Source organism: Rattus rattus, chromosome 1, assembly GCF_011064425.1.
Source record: "Rattus rattus isolate New Zealand chromosome 1, Rrattus_CSIRO_v1, whole genome shotgun sequence".
Taxonomy (NCBI): Eukaryota; Metazoa; Chordata; class Mammalia; order Rodentia; family Muridae; genus Rattus; species Rattus rattus.
The window spans coordinates 244,756,590-244,778,841 of record NC_046154.1 but is presented as its reverse complement, the minus strand read 5'-3'; the positions used below and the strand labels follow the sequence as shown (position 1 = coordinate 244,778,841).

The window sequence follows — 22,252 nt, the reverse complement described above, 5'->3', positions numbered from 1 at the left end:
ATCTCCTAGCCATACTTATTTCTTTCATTTTCATTCATTCATTCATTCATTCATTCATTCTAACCCACTGAATCCAATTGGTGCTATCCACAGGCACATGGGTATGAAATTGTTCAGGCATGGAGAACCTACCAATGACTATACCTCTCCTTCTCATAGCATCTGTCAACAGATCTATCAGAGCTCATCTCCTGCCCTGCCTTAAGTCATCAAAACTGAAGTGTGGGAGAGCTTAAAGCTGAAATTTGCTAGTTCTTGAGACCATTTTCTTTCCTCCACACTGGGATGTTCACTTTGCTCATGTGGGCTGCATGTTTTGAAACAGGGGTATGTCATGACCTTCCCTTAAAAGCCAAAGGGCTCTAGAAAGGATTGATGCTCAGAGAACATCTGCATAGCCCTTGTGTCATATCCAGACACTGGGAATGTCATCTTGTTTTCCCCCTCTCAGAGTTCCAAGATAATGGATGGGTCAGACTCATAAGTGCCTCCTCTAGTTGTCTCTATACTAGAACCAACAAGCTAGTAGAGAGACAACCATGAGGACAGGCAGAGGTTCTGGAACTCTCCAGAGTTCTCTTTGGCATTGTCACTTGTCTCTCCCCACCCCTCTGACTCCCTTTATTAGACGCCCCTTGGACCAACTGTGCCCTGCTGTCCTCACTTTTATTCCCAGGGCAGGAGCCCACCTGACACCTCTTCCCTGCTTTCAGCTGCAGAATATCCAAACCTGTAGGAGCCAGAAGACAGACTGGCCTTTCAAAGAACGTGCTATTTCAAGTGGGTAGCCAGTATGTTGGATAAACTCTCCACTAAGTGTCCAGATAGACTGGGTTCTAAGTGAAGCACCCTGGAGGGAAATTTCTTAGAAGATGTCCTTACTCTTTTGTGACATTTCTCTTTTGGAAAACCTTGGACTTAATTATAGGATTGCAGGACATAGAGTTAAGGAGGCTGGGGTACTTCTAATAGATGAACAACAAAAGAAATGATTTTGGACATGTGCCTTGGAAACAGGCGACACAGAAGGAGTTTTGATCTCTTCCTACTCTTGAACATTGTTTCAGCTTCTTGGCCCTGTATTGATGATGGCCTACCTCCATATTGTAAAGGGACTGCAATATTTCTAGTGCAATGGGATTTGCCGAGGCTGAAGGAGGAGGTCAAGGTCCTTGCAGAGGGAGAACTATGATGGTATACCCCAGAATTAATTCTTCCAACGTTTCTCATATTGCCACATGGATTTCTGGGTTGACTTGAGAGACCACTCTATGCTCCATGATGAACACAGATAAAGTAGGGATAATAGCTTTAGTTTGTAGGATTGTGAAGCAGCTGCTGGGCGGATGTGTGTGTAGATGCTGTGGCAGAAGTGAAAGGGGCCCCAAGTTAAGCTCTCCACAGTACATACTGTGGCTTTGGACAGAATCTCACCTTCCTGTGCTTTTGTTTCATGTGCTAAATGAGACACAGATTAATGTCTATTGTGGCAATGCCTACAGAGCACCTAGTTCTGGGCTCACAGTAAACACGCAATTACAATGAACCCAGGGTCGCAGCATCTTCATTGTTTCTTTAAGCAACCATAATTGTTATGACTCTACACTGCTGGTTCTTTCTAGAAAGATCTAATTGTTGCTAATTATTTGCATTTAGCCAGTACTCAGTCTCTTCAGAACTTACCTCTTCCTGAAGCAATTAACCCTTCCTATCCCTGGAGAACCAAATACAGTGTTTTTCTCCCCCGTTTTGCTGATGGGCAAATGGAAGCCAAGGAAGGACAACTTGCCTGGTAGCTCTCCCCCAGGGAAGATAATTATGATAGTCTAACCCAAAAAGACCTAATAGAGACCCAGTGTCCTAGAAACTGGATCAGAGAAACACTGTTTATTCAGAGCAATCCTTCTTCTTGGGAACCTTTCCTAGTTAGTCATGCACCTTGCTGTACTCACATAAGGATGAAAAATGAACCTGAAGATCATTAAAACTCTTTCCTTTCTCCAAATCCTGGGTAGAGAGTAAAGGTGCTGACCAAAGACCTGTCTTAGTGCCCTCTTTTTACTCCACATGAGTGACTAACCCTCATACTCCTCTAAGCCCATAGTGAAAGAAAAGAAAGCCACAGTGGCTTTGACCATAGCTACTGTTTACCAGCAAACACCTTTGTGCATTCTGTATGGCACTCAGTTTCTTCCTGAGGGCCCAAGAAGCTATTGCCCATCTCCCAAATGCTCTGTATCACTGCTGTCTCTTCATATGCGTATAAAAAGATGCTATAGGCAAAGACGGCATGAAAAACTGTTGTCAATAGAGTGTCCTTAAAGCTACAGGAACACTCATGGTAAAGAGGACCTATTTTCCTGGTCCAGCCCCTTCCCCCTGGATGATGCTCTCTTTACTACCCCCACGGCAACTGATATTCTCTTTTTCTTCATCTAGGGATCTCTGGGCCCACCTGGGCCCCCTGGAAGAGACGGCAGTAAAGGCATGAGAGTAAGTTTTGTTGTCAGTACTCAGCAGTTCATCTCGGTAGTCATCTCACTTCTGATGACTTCTGGCTATGGGGATGGGACACCTAGGCATCTTTCCAGCCATGTTGGTATGTATCTGTGCTGTCTGTGACCATGTGTTACTTTTGTGCAGGGGGAACCAGGAGAGTTAGGAGAGCCGGGGCTGCCTGGAGAGGTGGGCATGCGGGTAAGTATTGCTGGGAGTTGCTCATATTCTCAGGGTATAGGCAGTTCTTGGGGGCGCAAACCAGTTGCTTTAGGCATTGATGAGATGCTTGGATGGGTTTCTGCCTACTTCCTTGCACCTTCATACATATAGGTATACATCTACACATAAATATTCCTCCTACAGCCTTACAATAGTGGGTCAGACAGTTGAAAACTTATGTCCCTGTAGCAATGGAGACTTGAGGGGTCATCCTCTTCCATTGGTACCTAGTAGCCCGGATGCCACTGTAATGTGTGGCCCAGACATCCTTCCTTATTTTCTTTATTTTCAGCTTACATCGTTGACACACTAAAGCATCTAGGTTTGTGTGCATGTACACATGTGTGCAACAGCGCGTGTGTTTGTGTGTGGTATCTCTCTGTGTGTAGTGTGTGTGTGTGTGTGTGTTCATGGTGTGTGTATATTTATTTGTATTATCTTTCTGTCTATCTCACTGTGCAGTATGATATGAATTGCATTTTTTTTGCTGTAGGGTAGTTTATGAAAGTTGGGATATCTTTGACAGAAGAAATCCCCATTTCTTCTATTCTAGCAGATTCCTAATAGATAGGCACAAATGTGCTGTCCTCTGACTGGACGTTTCCATACTCAGAATCCTGAGGCTATTTGTCAGGACTTCCCCAGGCTGAACAAACCATGTGGCAACTTGAAAACAACAGGCACTGCAATCAGTTGCACAGGTTCTGCAGCCACCAGTCAGTCTGGGTCAGATCATGAGAAGGCTGAGGGACTTGGGGCAGGTGGAAGGGGGTTGGTAGAATATAGGTTCCTAATGGCTCAGAGGCAGAGCTCTTAGCCTTCCCGTGAAGTTCAACATGCCTGGCTGTGAGTATGGCTTCACCTGGTATCAAGTGGAAGGACCAGCCATGGGTGATGAGGCAGAGGTCAGGAACCCCTTGTATGGGTGGTGTGGGTAGCACATGTAGCTTAGGTAGAACCATGTCCTTCTGAAAGAACATTGGCTGAGAAGCTCTTACCTTTTGGTCTTTCTATCCCATCCTTCTATGTGGACTCTCTTCTGCAGGGGCCCCAGGGACCACCTGGACTACCTGGACCTGCTGGGCAGGTTGGAGCTCCAGTAAGTAAAGACACTTGTCTGGGAGGTGGGCTCGGTCCCTCTTTGCAGGTATCAGGAGCTGGCTCTTCAGCCAGTCTTTCACCTCAACCTATGCAGTAAGTGCTTGCCGGTTGGATGCTAAGGAAAGCTTAGTTTCTCTTAAGAGTAGAAATTCTTAGATGCTATGGTACTCATGAGTCACCAGGGGAAAAAGTTTAAATATACATTCTGGGGTCCCTTTCCCTAATGAAGAAGGATAGAACCTGGGAGTGTCAGAGACTTGGTATAAGGCATTTTTTTTTTTTTTTTTACCCATGTGCACAGTCATCCACTTCTGGAAGTAAGGTGGAGTCTAAAGAACCCACAGCTTCCACACCAGGGTTAGATACCATACAGGTGTCAGGGTGTCCTTTATATATAGTGATGAGCCACCTGCATTTGTGTCACCGTACTTTATTCCCCCAGGGTCTTCGAGGAGAACGAGGTGAAATGGGACCTCCAGGAGAAAAGGTATTTATAATCTATACTGGTCAATTAGTACTGCTTCCATGGAAAAGGGAGAGAGGAGAATACTGGCACCTCTTCACTCAGTGTATGCACGTGTACATGTGTGGGTATATGCATACACACCACACACACACACACACACGTATGTGTCTGTGTTTATATGTGCACATGTGCATGACAGGTGCGCAGGTGCTAGCTCATCTCATGCTCTGAAATGAAACTGCACAGAAGGCCAGAAACTTGGTGCTATGGCCTTCAGGCTTCTTGCCCGGGGAGAGGTCAGCATTTCCAGGCCAAAGATCCCTGGATTAGAGCTCAGAATGCCTGGTTAGTGCCAGGGATTCACAGCTTATGTGGAAACTTATATAATTTCTTATCTCTTCTTTGCTCCTTCGATCTATGTAATGCCATGTCTGTTCAGAGTTCCTCTGGAAGTCAAGGGCTGCAAATCTCCCTCCTCACATAGTGGCTGGCGATAGTCCTCCTCCCTGATCCAGCTTGTGAAGACTTGGACAAGAGCTTTATAGAGCCGGGTCTTGCTTCCTCCCCTCATGTGGATCCTGACACTGGCAGGCTGCATCCCATTCGCTCTTCCTACAGCCCATGTTTCTTCAGTCCTGTGTGGGATGTTTTCATTAAGTCGTACAGTTTTATTTCAGGACACTTGGAATGTAGTGAAAATTACTTTTCAGTCCTCCCATCCTAGTATATCTAAAGCCTAGATGGCGGTGTAATCCTGCCAACTTCCTCATAGGTACCTAGCATGTTTCACTTGCATAAAATGTGCTTACCTATGTCCTTTAAAAAAGATTTACTAATTTTTATTTTATGGGTGCCTGCTTGCATATATGAAGTGTACCATGTTGACGTAGAATCCAGGAAAGGACTCCAATCCTTGGAACTGGAATTACAAACCACTCTCAACTACCACGTGGGTCCTGGGAAACAAACTCAGATCTTCTGTAAGAGTAGCCGGTGCTCTTAAGTGCTGAGTTACCTCTCCAACCTGAAGGCTACTGAGTTTTTGAGTTATTTTTATACCTGTGATTTTACTGACCATGCTTGTCAGCTGTAGGAGTTTTCTGGTGATTGCCAGAGTCCTTTATGACTAGAATCACATAATCTGAACATAGGGACAACATGGCTTCTGCCATCCTGCTTGCCATGCAGAGTGGCTTGGAGCTAGCTGGATTCTTCTCTGAATATCCATTTCCCTAACTTTGAACATGTTGAATTGAGCCCCTTTCCATTTCTTATGTTTGATGTATGCTTAAAATAGCTTATGCTCTCAAGAACCACTCTGATTTCTTAGGTTAGCAGGAAGAAAGTTTCCATCTTCTCCTGAGAAACAGGTCCTTTCCATCTGCTGGGCCTCATCCCAGCATGCACTGGCTGTGAACCCAGCTTCCTCTGTCACTGGTAACTCACATTCCTAAGAGTGTGTTCTCTGTAATTGGGAGACAGATCTTCCTTTCGAGTTTGTCAGGTGTCTGAGGAGACAACTGAAGTTCTTGTAGTGCAGGGATATTCCTGTGGTCAAGGGACAGAGATGTGGAATGTCCAGGACACTGGGTATGGGGAGGTTAGCAATCTGTAAGATATATCTACTAAGGAGCAGAGGGGAGCAAGCCCTCTAAAGTCTTTGTCCAGATAATTGTGCGTGGCTGTGGAAACTGGGCTTCTGAGATGCTGCAGGTATTCCACTCTGCAGGATGGCTCAAGGGGAGGAAGGCCTGGTGAACCAAGTCATGTTCCAGCTTTGGAGTCAGATGGTCTGGGCTGTGATATATCTATCTGTGCACCTGAGACCTTCGATGAGGTTTTAACTTCCCAGATCTCAAGCTCTAATTACTACATGTGTTGGTTTATTGAGCTGAATCAGCCAGGGTGGGAGGGGCTGAGTCCATTCCCCATTAATAGGATGATTGTCCCCTCTGCTGTCAGACATGGGGAATGGCAGCCAGTGGACTCCTCCAGGGTCCATAGACTTTGCAGACTGGACTATGACTGGTAGCCTCACATCTTCTCTGGGAAGCCATCTAACTGGATTGCTCCATTTGGTTTCTGAGGCTGGGTTTCCCTCACTGCACATAGGAGGCTCATTGTATATTTATGCCATGTTAAGTGGGTTGGTTCTCGCTTCAGCAGATTGAAACACAGATCCCCACTGAATTAAAGATATGGAAAGCAGAGACCACACAGGCATGTCCCTATTTGTATTACATTACTGTATTGCTGTCTACAAAGTCCATGCTCAAGAATGATGCGATTGAGCTATTAATTAATTAATTATTAATTAATCATAAAACGTGTTGTGACTCCTATACATTTTAAATAAGTTTGCAATTATCCTTGCTGCATGTGGTCCCTGACAGCAGGTTGAGCATGTCAGTTAGTTGTTATTATAATGCAACAGCATTATTTCATTTTTCATGGTTTATTATCTCCACATAAGGAGAGAACTGAGCCTAGAGATTTGCTGTCCTATGCTGCTCCCTCTCTGTGGCCACACTCACCTGGCTTCTGACTCCCATTCCATGTAGTACATCTGCATTTTGCTTAACTGACGTTTAGATATTCATTCTGCTAGTCAGTCATTGTTCTGATCATGATATAGTAAAACCACTAGTTTCCACAGAACCAGAGAAATTGCTTGCTTCCCATTTGTGGGTAGGGAAACAGAGTCACGAGGCTCAGTGCTTGATGTGAGTATTGTGAGAGTGGAAAGCAGGGCCTGGGTTTGACTTGTGAAGCTCTCTACATCCTGTTCACCCAGAACCTAGGTTCCTGAGTCTTTTCCAGGGATATCCATTCTTGGTTACAGTGCAGTGCAGTGTAGTGTATGGAGTTCAACAGGGGATGGGTTAGAAAGCCTTTGGTGGTGTGTGGCCTCAGCCTACCCTATTGCCTTCTGCCTTAGATCAGATGACATCCCAGGTGGTATTCCCTCAGCATCTCAACCTCAGACACAGTTCTATGCTATGGCTCTCTGCCTCTTTGTCTCTGTTTCTCTCTCTGTCACCTTCTCTTTTTCTCTCTTTCTGTCTTTTTCTTGCCTCCTCCTTCTCCCTTTCTCTGTGTTTCTCTCTTTCTCCACTTGTTATCATCTGAGTTTGTCTGATCAGTCTGTCTCTCTTGTCTCTCCCTCATCTCCCTCCCTCTCTCTCCTTCCCTTCCTCCCCATCCCTGTTCTTTACTATATATAGCCTAGCTTTCGGTCTCAGCTTCTCTGCTTTGTTCTTGGGGTCTCTTTCTCCCTCCTTTGTTTATCTCTCTCCATTGTCCATCTGTCTCTTTGCCTGTTTCTTTCACCACCCCATGCCTTGTCCGTGTCTCTCATCTCTGTGTGTTCTGTATGTCTCTGTTTCTTCGGCTCAGTTCTCAGTCTTCCTCATTTTCTTTGTCTCTGTGACCCTCTCCAAAACTCTTTTGCTGTTGTCCCTTTCCTCCTGCCCCAGGTTCTCTGTATCCCTTTCCCCATTTCTTTCTTGTCTTTGACTTACTCTCTACATCAGTGCCTGGCTTTTCTGTCAGCTACTTCCTGCTTCTCTCATCTGTATTTCTCATCATTTCTGCTTGTCTCTAATGGTTGTTCCTCCCTCTGCATTCCTACTTGCTGCCTAGTGCATCTGTTGCAGACTACTGAGCTGACAAGGTCCAGGTATCCTGCGGGCTTGCCCCGTCTTTGCTCTGTCCTGTTTGAACTATACCTGGGAGAACTCTGGGCTTTGGACTCTGGGTACTCAATTTGGTCTTCAGATAGGAAGACACAAGTAATGGAGGACTTGGGACTTAGAGCCTTCTGCTCTGAGGCAGAACTTCTAGATTGCTACCTAGTTATCAGACCCACCTTTGCTGTGAGCTCTGGGAAGGGCCCAAGTGCCAGGTGACATTTATCAGGGAAAGAATTCTGCACTGGAATCCAGGAGTTCTGTTTTTTTTTTTTTTTTTTTTTTTTTTTTTAGTGTTTCTGTCACATATTTATATCCTCATAACTTTGGACATAGGCATTATCCCAGCTTTGGAGGAAGAATGAGGCCCATGGACACTAACACTCCTACAACTCATCCAGCCTAGACATCAAAAGGGAACCCATGAGCATGTCCCTAGGCCTTGGGGTAGTGGAAATCGATGGAGGATTTACGATCAGGATAGCCAGAACTGCTTCCACTTCAACATACTCAGCTTGATCAAATAGCTTCTAAACTCTGAGTCTTGGCTCTCTAATTTGTCTGTGCTCAGGACTGCAAACATGACAAGGGATAGGAAAGAACTAAGGCATAATAACAGATTAGGAACCTTTAGGCAGAGAGGAAAATGCAGACACCACTCATTTCCATGGCCAGAAGAGCTTCTTATGATAAGGGGGCATTCTATAAGAATTACCACATAGTATTTCAAAGTAGAACTCAGTGTTCAAGACATGCTAAATAATTTCTAGAAGATAGAAAACACCTGAGGTGGTTTTATTTGCCTGAGTATAGATGAAAGGAAATTAAAAACCATGCGATAAGAAAGCTGGCTTGTTGGCACAACTCCAGAGTTCAATGGGTCTGGGGAGGAGGGCACTAGGGTAGCTGCAGGTGATAGGTGCAGGTATAGCACTTGGGAAACTGTTGGGCAGTTCTGCTGTACCTATTACACACAGACAGGAGAAGCATCATTCCCTAGGAGAACGAGAAGTTCGTTCCCTAGGAAGAAGAGCATCCCCCAGGTAGCCGACAGTCCTCAGAGGGAAAAGGAATAGGGTAACCTTCTCCTGGGGAAAGCCCTACTTGCTCTAGAATCATAGAGGTAGTTGATCTCCTCAGACAGTTCAGTGACTGACAGCAATCTTCACCCACATGTCCAAAGACAACTCCTTAAAGGAAGGAGAAGCCCATGCTTAGGGAAACAAAACAAAAGAAAAAACAAAATAAAGAAACAAAGATTTGGAAAATAAAGTCATAGGGAAACAGAAGAGTCCAAAGTAATATTTTTGCATGTGTTTCTGTGGCTCAGTCACTGTCACCTGATGCTATAACATGAGATTCTGGGTTGGACCGGAGGGACAGAATGATGTGGAGAATGGAACAAACTGTAGATAGAATAATAAATGCAAATCAAATTAGGGGAGATGAGGCAGGGAGAATGAGTGTACTCTGGAGCAGAATAGGGCATCTAATTAGGTGGAGAGGTCAAGGAAGTAATTGAAGCTGAGCCCTAAGGGATCTGGGCAACCATCAGAAAGAAAAGCAGGTGGATGTGGGAAAGAATGAAGCAATCCAGCTGAGGAATCTCAAGGGGCATCTAACATTAGCACTGATAGCCCTACTGGAGTGTCTACTCTATTCTTTCACCTGATCCCTCACATCCCTTCTGGGTGGTGACTCTAAGTGAGGATACAAAGCAGTAGTTTACTCATATGGAACACACTGACTTCCATGGACTCCAGCTAAAGGAAGAGAGAAGGATGGTGCATCTCAATGATCTATCTTTGTGGGAGGGGAGGAATTATTACCCACAAACTACAAGGATGTTGCTTGTCCAAGGTACTATACGGAGTAAGAGATTCAAATCAACTGCATATGAACGTGAGCAGATGGGATGGAGATTAGATAGATGGCTGGGCATTTGTTGCTGTTGGCCAGAGGTCAATTCTTCGGTCTATTCCTCAGGCCAAGAGCCTGTTGGATGCTCACACTTGCTGGATGAGTTGGGATTTTGTCAACTTTGCTACAAACACCATGTATCTATTTCTTTTACTCACATAAAGATTCATGTGATGGGGAGAGAGATATGATAGTTTCTCTGGAGTTTCACCTCTGTACTTTGATCCCAATAACATCTATTCTAGAGTTGTCCAGTGTGATGTGCTTAGCTCTCTTTTCTGTGGAGGAGCCTGATGGAGAGAAGGATCTGAACATGCTTAAACATTCAGGGCCTAAAGCTGCCCTTCCTTTCTGTGACAATGACCAAAAGAAGACACCGTTTCCTGGTCACTATTTGTTCATTCTTCATTTTCCTTCTTTGCCAGGGGGAGCGAGGACTGGATGGATTCCCTGGGAAGCCTGGAGAGACTGGAGAGCAGGTAGGTGGGAGCTGAGCCATGATCCTTGGTACAGGAATGAGTGAACCTCTGTGCAAACCTCAGCTTCTTTCCTGCTCATTGGGAGCAACAGTAGTATAAATCCAAAGACATCAACTGTGTTGGTTCTGTAAACTCCAACACCGCAGGGATTCCAACAATCCCACTGTTTTGCATCCATTGTACCCTGGGTGATAAGATATCTTGTCATAGGGTAAAGCCCTTGGATGGTGTGCATACTCAGAGGGATGAGCATACAGGGGTAGTGCCTGCCACACACCTTTGGGAAACAATTAGAAGTAGCCCCAGTGCTCAGCATATAGAATGAATTGATCCCAGCAAGATGCATTGATGCAGATGAAGGAGACAGGGCTGATGTAGGATGTATTGATATGGGAAGGAGATGGAACTATGAAATCCATGAAGAAATCATGACTGTATTGTCATGGACCCAAGGATTGATCATGAAAAAGTACATCTATGGCTTTGGTTCTGGAAGGCCAAATTGGAAAATGCAGACTGGTGGCTTCCTTCAGAAGGAAGTGTGAGTGCTGGGGACAGATGGCCACATTCCTGTGGCTTACAGTAAATTCCCCTTGCATTCTATCTCCTGGTGGGTAGCCACAGCTCATCCAGCTCTTTGGCAAGTCCTTCCATTTTCTGAGGAGCATAACACAGAAGCATAAGGGGCAAATCCCTTCCTTTGTAGCTGCAGGAGGAACCGCTGCAAGGACATGAGGAGCAGTGTGTGCCTTTGACATCTCACATGCTACCTCTTTAGGTACCAGTTTCCCCAAGGCGATTTTCTAGTCATGGCCTAAGTATAGGCAGACTCTTCTCAGTTTTGAGACTACCAGGGACCAGTATTTCCAAAGGATTCCATCAGACTCTGCCCTCTGCCCTCTGGTTCAAGGCAAATCTGGGTTCTTCATGCTTCTGCCTATGTGAGTTCCTCTCTCTGCTCCTCCTATCTTTATGCAAAATGTAGCCTTGTGTACCTTTCCAACTGTGATGTCCAGTTGCAATACCAGCTTGATTCCAGAAATGGAAACATGGTGATGATAAATTTAGATTGCCAAAGGAAAAACTTCCTAGCAGGAAAGGAAACTAGCTGGGAAGCTGGTATCAGGGACCTGGGTTCGTGAGGAGAACCCAGCTTTTCAGGTTACACTTCCTTGAAGGCCTCATCCCCACTTCTATACTCATCTCTGTACATCCCTGGAGCCTGTCATAACCCACCTTCGCTTTCTTTCCTCCAGGGAAGACCTGGACCTCCTGGTGTGGCAGGACTGCAGGGAGAGAAGGTAAGCAAGCCAGAACCTGGGGGATGGGCACACTGAGCTCTAGGGAGAGGGTGCACACAGTAGAAGCTTGAATTGTTTTCTCGAATTGTTTTCCAAACTCAAGAATAAATGCCCATTAAAAATAATCCTGAAATAGAAAAACTGCACGATATCCACATAAACTAAAATCTTTGGTTATTTAAAATGCTCTTTGGACTCAGGAATGCTATGAATAAATAAAAATAATAATCATAAAAACATCTTTGTACTTCTTTGTACTCGTTCCTTTGTTTCTCTCTTCCTAACAGTTGTACAAATGTTTTGGGTCATTTCTGAAATCTCTACTCACCATATCCCTTCTCACTGGAGTGCTTTCAGCAGGGCTTAGTTTAATGAATGTGGTACTTAGAATTTTGCATCTTAATCAAAAGGGCAAGCAAGGATCTTCCTAGGATGTGAGGTGTCAATGAAGATGAATGCCAGGCATTCTAGTCAGAGTAGAAGTGAAGGGAGTGGGTGTGCGTTAGGTTTCACAGCAGGAAGGATGAGGTGGACTTGGGGGAGAACCATAGATGATCTTCTTACCGAAGCCTAGAGGAATTTAGAAGAAATGAGACAGCGGCCCACATGGAAGTGTACAGGGAGGCTGGGGGTGGTTGGATCAGAGCAACCTCGCATCTCTGCTTCTCAGAGTGACTAGCAGGAGGCGGCAGATGATGGTCATCTTGGGACAAATGGGTTTCCCGCAAATAGTTAAAGTAAAAGAAGACATTTCCTTGAATGCTTTGCAGAAGCACCTGTGGTGTGCAGTGAGCCAATAGAAATTAACAGCAAAAGCCTCTACAGAGGGACAGGGCTGGAGAATGTTATGTTTCCCTCTTGCACACCTCGACTTCATTTCTAGCTGAGTTAACTTTTCTCCCCTGCTGGCTTAAATTCCAGTTGCGATTTGCATTGCTGTATTATTCCAGTCTTAGGATTTTTATACACTCCTGCAGGGATGTAAAATCCTAAAATAAGTTACTTGTTCAGGTCAGTAAGACCAAAGAATGATGCTTGTTTCATGTGTGTGTGTGTGTGTGTGTGTGTGTGTGTGTGTGTGTGTGTGTGTGTGTGTGTGTGTGTGTATGTATGTGTGTGTGTTGATTGTATCCTAAGTCTTCCTGTTGCATTATTTGAAGATTTAGTTTATTCTTTCATATTTGGGGGAATGATGAGTTATTGCTTCTTGTGGGAAATACAAAGGTGGACTGTCTGTGTCACAAGTCACCACATTACTTGGGGCATTCCTAGAGATAATTACAAATTAGCCAGGCTCACATGGTCTGGTGCCTCTCATTATGAGAGAGAGAGAATCTAAGATTTTATAGACATTTGCTGTCTCACAGCCATTGAAAAAGACATTGGAACCATTGGGACATTCTTTTTACAGATAAAAGACAGGGACTAAAGAAATACTATCTTGCCTAAAAACCCCACAATAGATTTTCTTAAATCTACATGACCATATAAGATGCACAATAATACACATCAGAGCATGTTAGGTTGTGTTGAAAACTGAACTAGACCATCTGTAGTGTGTTAGTTAGCCATTGGTATATAACAAATTACCCCAAACCTCTGTAGCTTATCAGAAAGCCTTCAAGATTTCATGGTATTTCAGTGCAATAATCTAGGGACACATGTTATCCCAACTCTGGAGGACTCTGGAAGTAGGGCGTGGTTATTTTAAGAGTGCCCTAGGGATCAGAGCCCTTGTTCCTTATGTTGTCAGTCCTTGGTGGTCATCCAGTTCCTCGGTGCTTTGGGGCTATGTAGCTTCTCCATAACAGTGTTCACAGTGGAGGTTGCTTCCCAGAGCCCATGGCTTGAGTTAAGAGAAATGACAAACTACCCAGTAGAAGCCACAGCCCTTCTTAGAATCTCAATGTGGAAATTACAATGGCATCCTTCTGTACTTAAAATTGGGCACTTAGAGATCACTATACTGTGAAGATTCCTGCATTGTGTACCAATACTAGACTATGGGGGTCATCCTAGGGGTTAGTTTTCTCAGCAGCTAAATCAACCATTAAAACAAAGGTCATTTCATATAATTGAAAATATGACCCTAGAAAAGATTTGAATATATTCATTATTAAATTTTTTGAGCAATTCATATTTCTATGCTTCAGTTCCTGCATCTCTAAGATAGAAAAAAATGTTAACTCAGAGAAAAACTTCATCTATATTAGGTTCTTGGAAAACGGCATGGTCAATAGAAACTGTTCAATAACTATTGGTTATATTTACATAATTCTTATGGATAGCTACTAGGATATTATTTTGCTCAGTGAAAAATGAATATACCAAGAGACTTTATCTCATTATGACCTGCAAGTGATTAAACTTGTAATGATTTATTTCATGACTTTATTTGCACTTGTTTTTGTTTAGTCATGTTAATGACAAGCGATGCCTTCTCATAATGAGCCACAGATTCATTTTTCTGCTGTCTATAATGTTGCCTGTCCATATGTGTGTGCCTCATCCACACAACATCACAGTATAGCTACATACTATTCTATAGTTTTTTGTCAACCCCATACAAGCTAGGGTTATTTAGGAAGAGGGAAGCGCAGTTGAGAAAATGCCTCTATCAGATTGAACTGTGGACATGCCTATGGGACATTTCATGATTGACATGAGAGGGACCAGCTCATTGTGGGTGTTACTAACCTCTGGGTGGTGGTCCTGGGTGTCATAAGCAGGCTGTGAGGTCTAAGAAATGAGCTAGTAAGCAATACTCCTCTATGGCTTTTGCATCAATTCCTGCCTTGATTTCCTTTTGATAAGGGTCTATGGTATAAAGAGTAAGCGGGATAAATCTTTGCCTTGTCAAGTTGGTTTTGTCATGGTGTTTCATTGGCCAATAATATGTTGCCAAAGTATAAATAAAGCTTGTGGAGGTATAGAGTAAATAGAACCAGCTCAGAGAAGTTAAATATCTATAGAGAAATACAGATTAAATTATTTGAGCCAGAGCTTGATTAAATGGGACATGTATGTTCATGAGTACTTGTTATGAAGGTGCCTAGACAGATTATAGAATATTAAATGCACGATGGGAATGCAGAGGGGGGTGTGTGTGTGTGTGTGTGTGTGTGTGTGTGTTTGTGTGTGTGTGTGTGTGTGTGTGTGTGTGTGTGTGTGTGTGTGTGTTGTATATGTCCCTTGTGTGGTAACTCAGAGAAAGTTAAGGCTTCTGTCAGGCAGAACTCAATTATTACAGTGAGAGACAAATAAATATATGCACAGCAAGGGAAGCTGTGTATTAGACTTTTTTAAATGTAAATTTAAAATTTGCTTATAAAATTGCAGGTTTCCTGTTTTGTTTTATGTAAGCCTTTTGACATAGAAAACAGCAGTTGGAGAGTCAGGGAAGATCTCAGTGGATAAAGCACTGTAATGCTGTTTAAATTAAGAAATAGACTGGTATGGTGCCCTGCCTGTAATCCTGGTACTTGATAGATGGAAAAGTCAGAAATGGGAGATCCCCAGGAAAACTGATTAAGAACGATAACCAAAGCGGTAAGCTCTGTGTTAAGCTAGACATCCTGTCTCAATAAATCCTGATTGACCCAAGAGAAAAGTGTTCCTGCTAGGGGTGTTATCTAAATGCAGTGTCCTTGCCTTAGCCATTGGGCACTGGAGTCATGGAATCCAGGGTTTTGTGTTACAATAATTGACAGATACATCTCATGTAGAACTAAGTTGCAGTTCATGGCCTGGACAGAAGCAGAGCCACCATAGCCCATGTGAGCTGCACATGAAGGAGGGGAAGACATGGAACATGACTGTCTGGTAACATTGAAAATGCACAGGAATTCTTACAGCATTTTCTTTATACTCATTTGGTAGATGTTTGATGAAATGCTGACCATGTGCTAAACCATGAACTGCAAAGGTGGAAATTTCTGCTCGTTCTGTGTCCAACAAAGAGCCTTCTACACCTGGTATCCCAAGAATGGTGGCCCAGTGCTATTTATAAAGCAGTGTGTAGATATGACAAATCTCACAGAACAGCCAGTTAGAACTGAACATTGATAAGAGAAAATAAAAAAAAATCTCACATCTTCCACTAGAATTGGTTGTTCTTCTAGAACACTCCAAAGTAGGAGGATGTCTAAGCACGATGCTGATATGTGTGATGGAATGCAGAGAAGATCTTCTTGGTTCTCAGGATAAGCAAAAGCCAGGGAAAAGGCAAAAAGGAGAATGTGGCAGCAATAACTATTGATGTGCTTTCTGTCTCTCTGCAGGGAGATGTGGGGCCTGCCGGACCCCCTGGTGTGCCAGGCTCTGTGGTGAGTCACTGTTAGTGGGACCCATGCACTCCTAAGATCATGGAACTGGGTCACTGGAAGAGTACTGACCTCTAAACATAGAGAACTCATTTGATGACAGGATCTATAGGCAGTTAGTGGTTTGCTGAGGGAGGAATCAGGGGTTGTTATATGCATGCATGAAAAGGCTACCATGAACCCCACTATTATGTGTTCTCAATGTTTGCTGTTAAAACCTTTAAGCAAATAGAACATTCAACACCAAACATTGGGTTCTACTTGAGAAGAGTCAGAAATTATTGTGGCATGTGGGACTGGATACCTGAAATGGAACTGAGGGTGGCTCATTACTGGCCTGATGATAGTTTTGCTAATCTTGTTTGTCTCTCAGGTGCAGAGAGAGGGCCTGAAGGGAGAGCAGGTATGTAGAATGGGTCTTTCCATTTTGGGGATTCAAGCTGTAGCAGAAGAAAGGCCACAGCTGTGGGGGTTGGGCCAGGGATATGTCCAGTTGTCTTCTACCTGGGAATCAGATGCCTGCATGCCTGAGGTGCCTTCTGGGAAATAAGTTCTTGTCAGCGAAGGGCCATGGGTGGTGGTGTCCCTGATCAGGTAGAGAGGAATATAGTGATTAATGCCTGTTGCTTGTCTTCTCAGGGAGCCCCTGGACCAAGAGGTCACCAAGGCCTACCTGGGCCTCCAGGAGCACCTGTAAGTCACTACTCCTTAATGGTGGGTATGCCTAATAACCTATAGGTCTGGAAACGTATAGTCTATCCTGTTGCTGGATAGAGAATTATTTCAGAAGCCATGTTATCACTCAGGTAGGTACCATGGTTATCACCATTCTCCACAGGACAGTAAACTATAGGTAGGTGGCATTGCTGCTGGTACAGGATCAAGTACAGATGACATGCAGCCTGTATTGAGACCCCCTTCTCCCAAGCAGGCCATGATCAGGGACTCTTGGTGTGTCAGTTTCTGTTCAGATCAGGCGCTTAAATGTCGATTGAACCACTTCATGCATATCTGCTTTCTCCACCCCTCCAATTAGCTTTGACTGTGTGGAGGCTCTGTGCATACAGCCATTAATTTCTGCCTCCGTTAGGGACCTAATGATGTGAAAAATAACCATTTGTGAGGAGGACATGAAGGTTCCCTGTGACCATTTATGGTGAACATTCAGTTTCTAAGGATAATTAATGAAAATGCAGTGAACTCCATAGGGGTCATTTGAAATAGTGAGTTCTCTCAGGGTTGGGGGTTAAAGTTATACTTCTAGGCAACATCATTCTGAGTCTTTTACATCACTGTATTTTATTGAGGGAAATGAAGGAACTGCATCTCTAAATTGATTCACACTAAGCTTTAGGCTCTGTTCATTATTAGGGCACAGCGATGGTAGAAAATTAAAGAAACCTAGATAGTGTTTGATTTCAGTGTAATTAGAACAAATTAGCATCAAAACTTTTGGGACAATAGATATCTTCTGTAATCTTTGAGAGAATTAGGTTCTGTGTGGATGTAAATATAGAATGTAGATCCATGATTGGAAAACAATGAATTTCTATACTTATCTGCCACAGTGAAGTAATTCGTGTGATGGTAATTGGCTGGCTTGAAAAGCTATTAAAAAGCAAAACAAAAAATCGAACTGGGTGTCTGTCTATGTAGCCTAGGTGCTCTTCATCATGAAGTGTATAATGGGGAGGGCCTTGAAGCTTTGTTATGCTCCACCTTAACAGCTGTTGGGGGAACTGTCCAAGGTACTGAAGATGGTGTCCTGTGCGGTACACTCTTGTCACTCAAGAGTAGGACTTTGTACAATACAAGGCATTAATAATGCAAGTACTTTAGTCAGAGTTCAGGAAATACCCAGATAAAGGCTGTTAAAAGAAAACACAATTCTAGAACTAAACTTCTTTGATTTTTAAAAATTTTTTATACAATGTTTTTTTAAAAGTTACATTTCTCTCTCTGTGTGTCTGTGCGTGCGTGCGTGTGTGTGTGTGTGTGTGTGTGTGTGTGTGTGTGTGTATGTGTGTGTTTTACCTTCTCTCTTCATTTTTATTACCTTTGTTTTCATCAGTATATTTTGATCATGTTCTTTTCCCTTCTGCAACTCTTCCTGGGATTCTTCCTAGTCATCTAACTTTATTCTCTCTCTCTCAATAAAGAACAAAAAAATGAAAGAAAAAAATAGAGACAAGCAAACTAAAGATGTTTTTAAAAATCAATGGCAAAACAAGATACCAAATGAAACAAAAATCACACAAACAAGCAAACTGAGCAAGCACTCACACACACTTATACCCAAATGAAGTCTCTTTGTGCTTGAGAAGTACTCCTGGGCATGGGGCCTACACTGGATTATGGTTGATATACCCAGTGATAGTGCATTGGGGAAAACTGATTTTGCATTTCCCAGAAGGTGACAATTGCAAATAGAATCTTGGAGGTGTAGCTTTGTGTCCACTTCCTTTCTTAGTGCTGGGATTTTACCTGTGTTCAACCTGTTCAGGTGTTGTGTGTGCTCTCACAGTGTCTGTGAGTCATGTGTGTATCAGTCCTGTTGTGTCTTTAAGACACTATTTCTTTGGAGTCTTCCACTATCTCTGACTTTTATAATCTCCCTGCCTCCCCTTCCACATAGATCTCTAAGTCTTGGGAGACAGGATTTGATAAAGGCATCCCTTTTAGGACTGAGTGCTCAACAAAGTCTGTATTCTCCAGTTAACTCCCATCTATTGCTAGAAGTTTCTCTGATGAACGTTGAAAAGTGCTCTGATCAGCTGGTGTAGAAATATGCTCTTAGGAGTCATTTTATTGCTATGCTTGAAGCAAACTTCTTAAGGCTAGGATCAATATTTTCCCCCATATTGAAATCCGCAAGGTTTATACTGATAGGGATTTAATGTGTACTTGTGGAGAGATGTCCCTGCAAGTGAAGACTCAGGAGAATATTATAGAGGGACATGACTAGAGTGGATAAAGAGCAGGGTGGCATGGAAGGCACTCACAATTAGAAGCCAAAGGCCTTAATCACATAACCTATGGTATCCTTTCAAAATTTGCTAACAGTACCCTGTGACTTCAGTACTCAAATGATTTATCTCTAACTTGAAAATTATCATTGTTGTCATTCATTACATAATCATGCTGTGGGTTAAACAGGCTGATGTACAAATCAGTGCTCTTGGAGATTTGCTAAGCCTACATGGATTTCAACCTGAGTCCTTCTTTTGAATCCCCAGTGGCATCTATCTCAGAGCCCATCCACAGATCCAGTGCTTCTTAAATATTCATTAAGTTGAGCAATACTGGGAAGCTGGTTTTAATGACTTCGGTGGAGAATAGAAAAGTTTTGAGTTTTTGAACCTCAGCAACCTCAGGGAGAGGAAAATATATCCTGGGAATAGCACATGATACTCTGCATCCGAATGCTGGCAACATTCCTCCTTCCCTAGGATGAAGCAGGTTCTGATAATCTTACCAATGCATGGCATAAGCCACTCCTTATGAAGAAGGAGCGTTTGTGCATGCCATTCCTACTATGTCATGGATGAATTCCCTTTACTATTTACATAGTAGTATAGAAAGCAAGGAGCATGGCTCTAAATATGGATCGGTCACCAAAGAGTCATGCAACATTGGACCCTAGGGATTGTGCCTATGTGATGCTGTTCATTTGAGATAAGGAAAGAAGTTCAAGAAAGACATTTCTGTACAAAATTCAGCAGGATGTGGTGACAGAGCTTGAGTTGAGTGTCTCATGTGTTCTGAACAATTATGATGCAGTGTTGAGACCTGAGGGTCCATCCACTCTTTATGTGATCATCTCAATTGCATAGCAGATGAATACACCATCTCCACTGTATAGAAGACATGATTAGGCTTTGACAGTGTCTGCTGACCCCCACCTCAGAGGTCACACAGCATTCAGAGCCTTCAACATTCCCTCTCTAATTGACATGTACCTTTCCGAGATAATTTTATTTGCACCAACTTTATTTTTTTTAATTTATTTTTACTACATATGGGTGGGTGTTTTGTCCGCATGCATGTACGTGCACTACATGTATGACTGGTGCCTCTGGAGGTCCGAAGAAAGATTAGAATCCCCTTTAACTTATGCTATGGATGGTTGTCAGCCACCATGTGGGTCATGGGATCTGAGCCTACAGCCTTTGCAAGATCAATAAATGCTCTTAACAATGGTGCCATCTTTTTAGCTCTGTTTGTACTAACTTCAATACTTTGGTTTTTTGTTTTGTTTTGTTTTGGGTTTTTGTTTGTTTGTTTGTATCCCAGGAGTCAGAAAACCCAAGCTAATTCCTTCTGAGGCAGCAATATGGAAAGAGTGGACATACTTAAGAGTTACACACTGGTTTAGGTGATTCTTCTCTGTGTGCTTTATGCAAACTGCTACATTAGCCAAGCCATTCCTGCCACACTCTTCTGCAAAGGATGTGACACTGCTCATGTCTTCCTGGTTTACCGTGTTTTAAAGCCCATATCTGTATATTTTAGGGTAGATGGAAGATCATGGATTGCTGCTTCCCTTCTGATCCTATAGTTTCCTATTTGGATGCAATCTCCATGTCCCTGTCCAATGAGAGTGAGAGGGGTGAGCATATGCCATGGAAGTTCACATATAACATTCTCTCCTTTTTTCTTTTGCCAAAGGGTTTGATTGGTCCAGAAGGCAGAGATGGACCCGCAGGGCCTCAAGGTCTCCGAGTAAGTAAAGTGTGTTCCCTTTCTGATGAGCCACCCTCCCACACTGGCCTCCAATGCACGTCATCTGACAGAGGACTCGAGTCTCCCTATCCAGCTTCTTCAGCCTCAGGAACTTGTGAATATTAAAACCTGAAAGACTGGGCTCAGTTCATTAATCTGGTTGAGAATCCACCTTTTCTCTGCCTCGATCTGGGCCTTGGAAACATGGAGACGAGTCTGTGATTGGCTCTATGTCTGGCACAGAAGGACACACATGCCCCTAAGAAATCAGAATTCCTAAAAGCAAGAAGCCAACTAGGGTATGTAATTCAGGGATAAGCAGTTGACCCAGGCAAGTAGTAGCCATAACTTCTCACAGGAGATGATGAGGGAATTTAGTTTGGAGTAAAGTATAAGAGAAAAGACTGCGATCTGCCAATGTGTTACAACTTTAATTTAAAGATCTATATTGTTATTGAACATTTTATCTCATGGTAATAAATTTGACATAATTAAGTTTAGTTTAATTTAGTAGCTGTCCTGTGTAAAGCTTTGCATACCTGGAGTAATGTAACAGGCTTTGGTAGGAGGGCTAAAGAAATGTATGCACACCAGATACTCTGCTAGATGCTTCATGGCAAACTGGGCCAGGACTCAGGTTCAGCTCCGTGTCCCCAGTCTTTAGTAGAATGCGTGCACATCTACTGGAATCTAACTCTGAAGCTTGTGCTCTCTTTTCTTGTTCCCATATGGAGCTCTCCACAGGTTAAATAAATCCAATAGTGAGGCAGGCAGCTCCTGGAGCAGCAAGCTTCTCTAATCTGCAGGTTTGCAATGGAGCTATTGACTCCTGGGTTGGCAGAGGCATTCCCTCCCCTACTTTAATGTTCTGTTTAGCCTGAAGATCGTGTATCTCCTTTGGAGGAAGGTTCTATATGCATGCTATGGATTAACTGAGAGAGCTGGGCCCACAACACTCCATATCGTTCATCCTGAAATCCTGTGTGGCCCTTGTCATTTAACAGACTCTAGCTATAGTTGTCTACTGGTGAACTCTCAAACGCTGTAAAATCCAGGGAAGATGTTGAAAGATGTGTCCAAGGGACTATGGGTGTGAGACAAAGAGAGTCACATTCAGGATACTCAGCCATAGCCTGTTTCAGTTTCCCCTGTCAGCCAAATGAAGCAGTCCCCATATTGCTTTTTCCTCTGTAGTAGAAGGAGCCTAGGTTTTGAAACAAGTACGTGGGCTTGACATCCATGTTATGTGACCATTGTATGCCACCTGGCTTTTGTAAGCCTGTTGCTTTCTTACTGTAGTGGTGAAGCTTCATGAAGTCTGAATTGCTGAGGGAAAGGAAACTCAGAATAGGAAGCAAATTGTCGCAGTGTTGGGGATCTTATTCTCTGAACATGTTCACATACAATTTAAGAGAAGGCAACCATGTTTACATGTTATATATACTTAATATTTATGCACCAGTATCATTGAAATTCTGCAGTGCTGCTTTCCCCGAGATAATATTAGAATGATACACAGAACTCTTTACATATA

The 22,252-nt window shown here is 43.3% G+C and overlaps 1 protein-coding gene across 1 annotated transcript in view; it reads left to right on the top strand.

Annotated features, from left to right (window-relative positions):
• The window catches only part of Col22a1 (collagen type XXII alpha 1 chain), a 208,664-nt gene that overhangs the window by 55,201 nt on the left and 131,211 nt on the right, over nucleotides 1–22,252 (top strand). The window contains exons 12-21 of the mRNA XM_032890864.1: nucleotides 2,440–2,493; nucleotides 2,644–2,697; nucleotides 3,764–3,817; nucleotides 4,262–4,306; nucleotides 10,320–10,373; nucleotides 11,630–11,674; nucleotides 15,955–15,999; nucleotides 16,370–16,399; nucleotides 16,636–16,689; nucleotides 20,665–20,718. Of these exons, the coding sequence (XP_032746755.1) occupies nucleotides 2,440–2,493; nucleotides 2,644–2,697; nucleotides 3,764–3,817; nucleotides 4,262–4,306; nucleotides 10,320–10,373; nucleotides 11,630–11,674; nucleotides 15,955–15,999; nucleotides 16,370–16,399; nucleotides 16,636–16,689; nucleotides 20,665–20,718 (489 nt within the window). The remainder of the gene's footprint in view (nucleotides 1–2,439; nucleotides 2,494–2,643; nucleotides 2,698–3,763; nucleotides 3,818–4,261; nucleotides 4,307–10,319; nucleotides 10,374–11,629; nucleotides 11,675–15,954; nucleotides 16,000–16,369; nucleotides 16,400–16,635; nucleotides 16,690–20,664; nucleotides 20,719–22,252) is intronic.